At 42.0% G+C, this 10,992-nt stretch overlaps 1 protein-coding gene across 1 annotated transcript; it reads left to right on the top strand.

The window, feature by feature from the left end:
* The first annotated feature begins 538 nt into the window (after window positions 1–538).
* On the top strand, window positions 539–10,552 carry LOC116546279 (multidrug resistance-associated protein 6-like). The gene is made up of 2 exons (XM_032272590.1): window positions 539–1,183; window positions 10,472–10,552. Exons 1-2 carry the CDS (start codon window positions 980–982, stop codon window positions 10,499–10,501), a joined length of 234 nt encoding a protein of 77 aa, XP_032128481.1. The 5' UTR covers window positions 539–979; the 3' UTR covers window positions 10,502–10,552.
* Window positions 10,553–10,992: the final 440 nt, after the last annotated feature.

Below are 10,992 nucleotides of genomic sequence, written 5' to 3'. Positions count from 1 at the left end.
CCAAAGGGACTGTCTAGTTTAAACAAAACTAGCTGAGGCTCTCACTGATTCCACATTATGGTGAGTTGCATAAGTATTTCATTATATTTTACAATAATAGAAGCAGGCCAGGCACAATGGCTCATGCCTATCATCCCAGCACTTTGGGAGGGTGAGGCAGGCAGATAACCTGAGGTCAGGAGTTTCAGACCAGCCTGGCCAACATGGTGAAACACGATCTCTACTAAAAATACAAAGATCAGCCAGATATGGTGGCAGGCACCTGTAATCCCAGCTACTTGGGAGGCTGAGGCAGGAGAATTGCTTGAATCCAGCAGGCAGAGGTTTCAGTGAGCCAAGATCATGCCATTCCACTCCAGCCTGGGTGACAAGAGCCAAACTCCAACTCAATAAATAATAATAATAATATAAGTAAAGTACACAATAAATGTAATGTGCTTGAATCATCCTGAAACCAACCCCCTGCGCCCAGGTCCATGGATAAGTTGTCTTCTACAAAACAGATCCCTGGTGCCAAAAACTTTGGGAATCACTGCTCTACAGGTCTCAAAATATCACCTGTTCCCCTCAAATAGGTACAACTATTACATATCAATAAAAACAAAAAGAAATCAATTAAAATTTAAAATAAAAATAAGTAGGACTGCAAAGTTACCACTGGATCATTGAATAGGGAAATGAATGGTGTCCTCATTAAAGGTGGTCTCAGTGGAGAAAGGGAACAGAAGTTGGACTCAAATGGTTACAGAGAGTGAGTAGGAGACAGAATAGCTTGGGAAGCGCAGGTAATTCCTCCAGGAAGCGTGCTGGGAAGGGGAGAAATGAGGCCGGTAAGGATTCAGGGAATGCTGGCTTGGGAGTGAGTGACTTTGAAGCTAAGCATGTCCCCAGGGGACAGACATGGGGAGCGACACCTCACACTGATGGGCAGAGACACCCCAACCTGCTCCTGCCTGGGCTCCCCAGTTTCACCCTGTAGATGCAGACTCACGACACTGTCCCTTTTGTGGCCACAGGGCATGAATCTCTCAGGGGCCTGAAGCAGCAGCTGAGCCTCACCCGGGCTGTGAACAGAAAGGCAGCTGTGTACCTGCTGGATGACCCCCTGGTGGGTTTGGATGCCCACATCACTCAGCACATCTTTAACCAGGTCATCGGGCCTGGTGGGCTACTCCAGGGAACAGTAAGTTTGGGAACATGTGTCAAAGGGCACAGGGCAAAGGCTGAGGACGCCCTTAGCATCCAGTCCTAACCCAAGTTTCTCTCACCGCCCCCTTCCACTTGAGTCCAATTTTCCACTTTATTGGTCAGCTTTTGCTGTGATGATGCTACATAACAAATAATCCCTCAGATTCCATCAGCTTACAACAACAGCTGTTTCTTGCTTATGCATCTGTGGTTTAACTACTACAGCTCTGCCTTGGATGACTGTCCTGGGTCAGATGGACTCCTTGTCTTCTTGAGGTAGGCTGAAGGAGTCCCCTCTGTTTCTTTATTTGGAAATGCTATTTTCAAGAAAGAAAGCAGGAGCACAAGAAGGGGAGCTCTCCCTACTCTGAGTCCAGGGACAATACTCCCACCCCTACCCCCTGCTCCAGGAGGCTCGCCAAGCACATGTGTATAACTTTTCTTTTCTTACTTTCTTTCCCCTTCCCTTCATTCCTCTTTCCCTTCCTCTCTCTCCCTCTTTCTCTCTCTCCCTCTCTCCTCCCTCCCTCCCTTCCTTCCTTTCTTTTTGATGGAGCCTTGCTCCATCCACTAGGATGGAATGCAGTGGTGCAATTTCAGCTCACTGCAACCTCCACCTCCCAGTTTCAAGTGATTCTCATGCATCAGTTTCCCAAGTAGCTGTGACTACAGGTGTGTGCCACCATACAGGTGTGTGCCACCAAGCTCATTTTAGTATTTTTAGTAGAGACAAGGCTTAGCCACAGTGACCTGACTGGTCCTGAACTCCTGGCCTCAAGTGATCCACCTGCCTTGGCCTCCCAAAGTGCTGCGATTACAGGCATGAGCCATGGAATGTGGCCACATGTGTGTTAACTCCTAACCATTCCGTGCCCAGACACAGACTCTTGTGACCTGCGCACTCCACATCCCGCCCCAGGCTGATTGGATCGTGGTGCTGGTGGATGGGGCCATTGTAGAGATGGGTTCCAACTAGGAGTTTCTTCACAAGAAGGGGGCCCTCATAAGTCTTCTGGATCAAGCCAGACAGCTAGGAGATAGAGGAGAAGGAGGTACTAGATGGGCTCTGCTGATTCTCTGTGCCTGGCTCTTGCCAACCTTGGGGAAAAAGACTCAAAGGGTCCTACTGGCAAGAGTGGATTGCTCTGGTCACACCCTCCTTGCAAGCTTATGCCCAGAAGCAGACGGCTCTCCAATAGGTCACCTCTCTCCATGAAGAGCCAATAACACCATCTATGAGCCAGGGGCTGTGCTAAGTACTTATGTAAAAAATACACTATTTGCGGCCAGGCGTGGTGGCTCACGCCTATAATCCCAGCACTTTGGGAGGCCGAGACGGGTGGATTACGAGGTCAAGAGATCAAGACCATCCTGGTCAACATGGTGAAACCCCGTCTCTACTAAAAATACAAAAATTATCTGGGCATGGTGGCGCATGCCTGTAGTCCCAGCTACTTGGGAGGCTGAGGCAGGAGAATTGCTTGAACCCAGGAGACAGAGGTTGCGGTGAGCCGAGATCACGCTGTTGCACTCCAGCCTGGGTAACCAGTGCGAAACTCCGTCTCAAAAAAAAAAAAAAGAAAACGCTATTTGCGTTTCATTCTCAAAGTACCCTCAGAGGCATGTGAAATTACTGCTATCATTTTACAGATGAGCAAAGAGAGTTAAATCAGCTGCTCGAGGTAACCAGATTAGAACTTGAGTGTGTCCAACTCCAGAGTCTATGCTTGCAGTTGCTATGGAGACAGCGCAAGAAGGTTTTGGTGCCTAGAAAGCTACAACATGCCAGCTAGAGTCTCTAATAATCCAAAGAATACAAAGTGTGCTGGATACATGACAAGGTTCTGGAAGTAAAGTTGCCAAGCCAAGCTCACCCACAATGACTGAAAAGTAGCAACTCATAGCACATCACATATATTAGCTCACTGAATAAACTTAATGCCCCCGTGAGGCTGGTACTTGAATTATTTCCATTTCACAGGTGAGGAAACCGAGGCCCAAAAGTTAAGAAACTAATACCAGGTTACATGGCTTATAAGTGGCAGCACTGGAATTTGCCCCCATGCAACTTGATTCCAGAGAATGTGTTTTTTAATTACTAGGCTTTTTACTACCCCTGTATGACAAAGCAAAGACTCACACCCAGGTCTCCCTCAATCTCAGATGTTGTCTTTTCTGAGAACATCTTCTTAGCGTTGGCCCACCCTGTCTAAAAACGCTAAGTGTTGATTCACAATGTCCCAGTCCTGAAGCTCAAAGCTAGAACTTGCCTGTTTGTATTGGTCAGCTTTTGCTGCAATGATGCTGTGTAACAAATAGCCCCCAACTCTCAGCAGCTTACACTAGTAGTTATTTCTTGCTTACAGGCCTGTGTTTAAACTTCTATAGCTCTACCTTCAGTTATTGGCCATATTAGTGGTGGGCAGGTGTCCTTCCTGGCAGAGATGGTACCTGAGGGTTGGTGGGAGTTAGCCAGAAAAGAGCATTCCAGACACAAGGAACTGCTTGAGCAATGCTGTCAGGAGAAACAGATAACGTTATACAATGTTCGCTGCTGTTTTTCCAACCTCAAGTTCACAGCAGGTGCTCAATAATATTCACTGATTGAAAAAATGAATGAGTAAGTGAATAGCCTGAATGATGTTCCTGGAAGAACTCAGAGTGGGGTGATGAGGTTGCTGGAGAGGTGGCAGGAGGCAGGACAGGGAAAATGGATGGTCAAAGCAGTTAAGGCCACATGGCCAGATTGTGAAAACAATCTGATAAAAAGAGATGAGAAGGTAAAAATTTAAAGTGATATACAGAAATAATCAGCATGAGGCAATTTAGTTGGGAAGGCCTAAGTCTCAGATTTTTGGATATGGACTGATTCAAAAGAAATATGCAACTACCCTTTGACCCCAAATTCCTCAAACAAATTGTTGAGAGTAATTGATTTTCACTCATTTCCTTTTAATATGGCTCCTAGTCCTTGTACTTTACTGTAAATGTCTTTCCTGAGCTTATCAGTGACTTCTTTCTTTCCAGATTTAGAGGTCTTCTTTTTTTCAGTCTTCCTATTTCCCAATCATTCAATTATATTTTAGAAGGGTTATCTTATATTTCTCTCATTTTACTTTTAGTGTTATACATATTCCAAAGGTAATATGTGTTATTTGCAGTGAAATAGAACCTACAGATTTGATGATTTGTGATAATCCAGGCTAAGGTGTTAGTAGAATTTTTCTTGGCTTTTAAGTATATATGTTGTATATGTATTCTAATAAAGTCAATTGAAGACAGAGACAGGAATCATTATTACATTAATACTCAGCTGTCAGTGGCTTTTGCTCCACATGCTTGCAGATGACATTAGCCACTTCTGCAATGTTTCTCAAGTATTCCTGGGGATCCCTGGAGGTGTATCTTATTTACTTATAAACAAGTCTTATCTTAAAGGTACTGTTACTTCTTTGTCAAATACCTACTTCCACCAGACATCATAGACACTGCTCAACACCAGCACTAGCTGTCTAGAGCCCCTTAGTTGTAAAGGCAGGCTTGATCTCTCAAAGTAAGAAGGTGGGGAAAACATATACCAGCAAAATTAAAAGAATGTCATGTTAGTTATATTTATATCAGGTAACACTGACAACCAAAAAGCATTACTGAAGATAAAGAAATTATTACATAATAATTAAAAAGTTCATTTCGCCAGTATTTAAACCTTGTTTCCTTCTATCACGTTTCCCTTCTAAGATGTACATTTCTTTTTCTTCACATTTTAATATCTCTGAGGTCAGAAAGTGTCTTATAGTCAGGTAAGCAGCAAAAGTAATATGATCATCATTGCTTGAACATTTACATCAAAAGTTGTAGAATGGGTGTTAGAGGCATGGAAGAAAATTTTGGAGAAAATAGTGATGCACTCTTAATAAAGGCGGAACAACAGTTGATGATACAGGAAACAGTACTGTATGAAGAAAGGTGGACATGGATGACTCAGTCAAAATATGACTCAAGTAAGTCAAACTGAATTCAAGCAAGGTTGAGGAATAATTTAGCCTATTCAGGTCTATTCAGGGTTTTGACTTCTTCCTGCTTTAGGCTTGGGAGGATGCAAGTGTCCAGGAATTTATCCATTTCTTCCAGGTTTACTAGTTTATGTGCATAGAGTTGTTTGTAATAATCTCCGATGATGGTTTGAATTCCTGTGGAATCTGTGATGATATCCCCTTTATCATTTTTTATTGCATCAATTTTTGTATTCTCTCTTTTCTTTTTTATTAATCTGGCTAGTGATCTGTCTATTTTGTTGATGTTTTCGGAAAGCCAACTCCTGGGTTTATTGATTTTTTGAAGGGTTTTTTGTGTCTCTATCTCCTTCGGTTCTGCTCTGATCTTAGTTATTTCTTGTTTCTGCTAGGTTTTGAGTTTTTTTGATCTTGCTACCCTAGCTTTTTCAATTTTGACTGTAGGGTGTCGATTTTAGGTCTCTCCTTTCTTCTCATGTGGGCATTTATTGCTATATATTTTCCTCTAGATACTGCTTTAAATGTGTCCCAGAGATTCTGGTATGTTGTGTCTTCTTTCTCATTGGTTTCAAAGAACATCTTTATTTCTGTCTTCATTTCATTGTTTATCCAGTCAACATTCAAGAGTCAGTTGTTCAGTTTCCATGAAGCTGTGTGGTTCTGAGTTAATTTCTGAATTCTGAGTTCTAAATTGATTGCGCTGTGATCTGAGAGACTGTTTGTTATGATTTCCATTCTTTTGCATTTGCTGAGGAGTGATTTACTTCCAATTATGTGGTCAATTTTAGAATAGGTGTGATGTGGTGCTGAGAAGAATGTCTATTCTGTGATTTTGGGGTGGAGCATTCTGTAAATGTCTATTAGGTTTGCTTGGTCCAGGTCTGAGTTCAAGTCCTGGATATCCTTGTTAATTTTCTGTCGGTTGATCTGTCTAATATTGACAATGGGGTGTTAAACTCTCCCACTCTCATAGTGTGGGAGTCTAAGTCTCTTTGTAAGTCCTTAAGAACTTGCCTTATGTATCTGGGTGCTCCTGTATTGGGTGCATATATATTTAGGATCGTTAGCTCTTCTTGTTGCATTGATCCTTTTACCATTATGAAATGTCTTTCTTTATCTCTTTTGATCTTTGTTGGTTTAAAGTCTATTTTATCAGAGATGAGAATTGTAACTCCTGCTTTTTTTTGCTCTCCATTTGCTTGATAAATATTCCACCGTCCCTTTATTTTGAGCCTTTGTGTATCCTTGCATGTGAGATGGGTTTCCTGGATACAGCACTTCTATGGGTTTTGGCTTTTTATCCAATTTGCCAGTCTGTGTCTTTTGATTGGGGCATTTAGTCCATTTACATTTAGGGTTAATATTGTTATGTGTGAATTTGATACTGCCATTTTTATTCTAGCTTGCTGTTTTGCCCGTTAGTTTATGCAGATTCTTCATTGTGTTGATGCTCTTTACCCTTTGGTATGTTTTTGGAGTGGCTGGTACTGGTTGTTCCCTTGTATGTTCAGTGCTTCCTTTAGGAGCTCTTGTAAGGCAGGCCTGGTGGTGATGAAACCTGTGATTACTTGCTTCTTCGCAAAGGATTTTATTTTTCCTTCACTTAGGAAGCTTAGTTTGGCTGGATATGAAATTCTGGGTTGAAAGTTCTTTTCTTTAATGATGTTGAATAGTGGCCCCCATTCTCTTCTGGCTTGTAGGGTTTCTGCTGAGATATCTGCTGTAAGTCTGATGGGCTTCCCTTTGTGGGTAACCCGACCTTTCTCTCTGACTGCCTTAGTATTTTCTCCTTCATTTCAATCCTGGTGAATCTGATGATTATGTGCCTTGGAGTTGGTCTTTCTGAGGAATATCTTTGTAGTGTTCTCTGTATTTCCTGGTCTTGAATATTGGCCTGCCTTGCTAGGTTGGGGAAGTTTTCCTGGATAATATCCTGAAGAGTATTTTCCAGCTTGGATTCATTCTCTCCATCACCTTCAGGTACGCCTATCAAACATAGATTAGGTCTTTTCACATAGTCCCATATTTCTTGGAGACTTTGTTTATTCCTTTTTACCCTTTTTTCTCTAATCTTGTCTTCTCATTTTATTTCATTGAGTTGATCTTCGGCCTCTTCTACCCTTTCTTCTGCTTGGTCAATTCAGCTGTTGAAACCTGTGTATGCTTCGTGAAGTTCTCTTGTTGTGTTTTTCAGCTCCATCAATTCACTTATATTCCTCTCTAAGTTGTTTATTCTTGTTAGCATTTCATCAAATCTTTTTTCAAAGTTCTTAGTTTCTTTGCATTGGGTTAGAACATGATTTTTTAGCTTACAGAACTTTCTTATTACCCACCTTCTGAAGCCTGATTCTGTCAATTCATCATATGCATTCTCCTCATCCAGCCTTGCTCCCTTGCTGCTGAGGAGTTGTGATCCTTTGTAGGATGGGATGCATTCTGGTTTCGGGTGTTTTCACCCTTTTTGTACTGGTTTCTTCCCATCTTTGTTGATTTATCCACGTTTTGTCTTTGTAGTTGTTGACTTTCCGATTGGGTCTCTGAGTGGATGTCTCATTTGTTGATGATGAAGTTATTTCTTTCTGTTTCTTAGTTTTCCTTCTAACAGTCTGACCCCTCTGCTGTAGGACTGCTGAGTTCCACTCCAGGCCCTGCTTGCCTGGGGGTCACCTGCAGCAGCTGCAGAACAGTAAGGGTTTTGCCAGTTTCTTTTTCTGCTATCTTTGTCCCAGAAAGATACTCTCCAGTTGTCAGTCTGAGTTCTCCTTTATGAGGTGACTCTTGGGATATACAGGGGTCAGGGAGCTGCTTGAGGAGACAGTGTGTCCTTTATAGGAGCTCAAGTGCTGAGCTGTGAGCTCCATTGTTCATTCAGAGCTGCTGCACAGGTACATTTAAGTCTGCTGCAGCAGAACTCGTAAACCCCCCCTTTTTTTTTCTTCCCAGGTGCTCTGTCCCGAGGAGTTAGGGCTTTATTTATGAGTTTCTGTTTTGCTGCTGGCTTTTTTCATGGCTGCTTTACCCAGGGAGGAGGCAGCCTAGTCACTGCCTGCCTGCAGAGGCTTTGCTGAGCTGCTGTGGGCTCTGCCCAGCTGCTGTGTGAACTTCCCTGCAGTCCTGTTTATATGGGTGTAGTTAGTACTGTCTCAGCATTGGTGGCTCACCTCTATAATGGTGGACTCTCTCTGTAAAGGCAGACTGCCTCAACAAAGGTAGACTGCCTCAGGAATGGCAAACTACCTCCGTAGTGATGGACTGCCTCAGTAATGGTGGACGCCCCTCCCCCACAAAGCCGGACCTTCCCGGGTTCAGCTGTGCTTGCTGTGAAACTCTCAATCCAGAGCATTTCTGATTGCTTTTTTGTGTGTGTGGAGGTGGGACCAGTCGAGCCTGATCACCTGGCTCCCTGCCTCAGAGCCCCTTTAAAAAATTTTTTTTTAAAGTTAACGGTTGACTGTCTCCCAGGTGTTCTAGTTGCCTGTTGATAAGTCTCTGGGATCTGTGTGATTTCCCGTGGGGTGACCCACTGAGCTAGCTGAAACAGCAGCACTGAGATTCGTGGTGCTTTTTTGCCTGGAAATCGCCTGTCCTGGCTCCCTGTTTCAGTCCCCTTTTTAATCAGATGAATGGGCGACTTTGCCTTCCCAGAGCTCCAATCACCAGCCAAAATGGCACCCGGACCCATGTATTTTGTATGGAGAACCACAACGCCGGGGCACCAGCCAAACAGCCGCACTGGCGAAAACAGCTGTGCAGGCCAAAACAGCTGGGGGGGGCCAAACCAGCCATGCTGGAGACCCATGGGGCTCCTCCACCTGGGAATCTCCTGGTTTGTGGGCATTAAAAATCTGTCTGGAAATGCAGTGTCCACTCACCCTCCGTGCTTTTGCTGAGAGCTGCAATCCTGAGCTGCTCCTAATCGGCCATCTTGGATGTCCTCTCTAGATAACAGTTGAGAAGAGATTTGATTGTTTACCCTTGAGTAGATGAAGCAATACTGAAACATACTGTCATTCACTCCAAGTTTCAAAACCTCTTTGTAGTGCTTCAGTTTCTTGTCATGAAGGAGGTTTAATAAGTTTGTATTAAGAATTAGGTTTGATATAAATAATGCACTGATGCAAAGGTGAGATTTAGCTTTTCCCTGTGAACAAGATTTTCATGTATTATTTTAAAAATGAAAGATTTTTTTCTGCCCTTTTGAATAAACTGGAGCAACAGGAAAGGGAAAAAATATGTTATTTGGAAAGTGAAGTCATCCCTCTATTAATGAGCAAAGGTTTTTGACTTTTTACAATTTTTGAGTTATCACTTTGGTTAATGAGTGACTTAAGATAACCTGGGATTTGATATCTGACAAACTTGTAAAAATCAAATTATAAATTATATATTTTTCTTACATACATATCTTTTAGATATTATGCCCCCTCAAGTACATAAATGACATTTGGCTTATTTGGTATAAAAACCATACAGGAAGAACTGTCAGAAGGCATTGTCAGGTCGGATACAGTGCCTCCCATATGTAATCCCAGCACTTTGGGAGGCCAGCGAGGGTGGATCATCTGATGTCAGGAGTTAGAGATCAGCTTGGCCAATATGGTGAAACCACGTCTCTACTAAAAATACAAAAAGTTAGCCAGGTGTTGTGGCAAGCACCTATAATCCCAGCTACTCAGGAAGCTGAGGCCAGAGAATCACTTGAACCCAGGAGGTGAAGGTTTCAGTGAGCAGAGATTGCAGCATTGCACTCCAGTCAGAGCAACAAGAACAAAACTCTATCTCAGGAAAAAAAAGAAAGCATTGCCAAATGTGAAATGGTGTTTCATTTTCCTTGGGCTGTATTTGCGTAAATATGTTATCCTAAGACTTCTTTGTCATCCACAGACATTTGTTGTCTTGCTTTAATCGTCTTTGAAAGGTGATTTATAATCTTCTATAGGACATTGACAGGTGCTCTTAAATGCAGGTTTCTGATAACTTTGGAAATTTTATCATTAGCATAAAGAAAAAACTTTCAGGACTCTCGTGGAGACCTGAAATGTTCAAGAATATCAAGCAGAATAGGAGATAACTGCATGGAGTGAACTAATATAAGACTGAAGTAATCTTTTAGACTTTGCTTAAAATATTACTGATCCTTTGTTTTGTTTATCAGAGTCCCGGAAACTTATTTTGAGCTATTTACAGCTTTTAGCAATTGAGTAAAATATACTCCAATTGAGTAAACAAAATTAGGAGCATATTTATTTCTCTCTACCTGTTTTCTCCAGAATTTAGAATCTATTTTTGAGTATTCTTAACTTACGACAATATAATCTGCATAAGTGCAAAGGAATGTTTTCTTCTGCAACAATACACAATTGGAGAAATTCGTTATTTTGGCAAGGCTTTGACTGGAATGGCATGCTTTCCCCTAAGGAATCAAACTTGACGTATAGAGTCAATAAAAGCCCTTTGGGAAAACTGGCTTCATACCTTGTCTACACATTCCCTATAAGTAACCTGTGTTAAATAAATAATGTCACTTCCTGACAGGCTTATGAGATCCAATTTATCCTGTGACCTCAAAAGAGATATTTATACAACTCATATAGTTATTTGAGTGGACAGACCCATGGCTGGGCTCAGCTTTAAAAAGTCTTGTCTGAGATTCACTTTATGAAACAAAGTTTTGTGAAATCCGATTTTGAAAACCTATGTAAAAAATAATTATTCTTGCTATACTTTATACAAATATTCAGGCCAAGTATAATAGAGACATTTGGTCATATCATGATTTTTCTTTAGTAAA

Source organism: Sapajus apella, unplaced genomic scaffold, assembly GCF_009761245.1.
Source record: "Sapajus apella isolate SASKATOON/1434 unplaced genomic scaffold, GSC_monkey_1.0 scaffold737, whole genome shotgun sequence".
Taxonomy (NCBI): domain Eukaryota; kingdom Metazoa; phylum Chordata; class Mammalia; order Primates; family Cebidae; genus Sapajus; species Sapajus apella.
The sequence above is the reverse complement of the archived record's forward strand: the minus strand, read 5'-3'. Positions and strand labels throughout refer to the sequence as shown.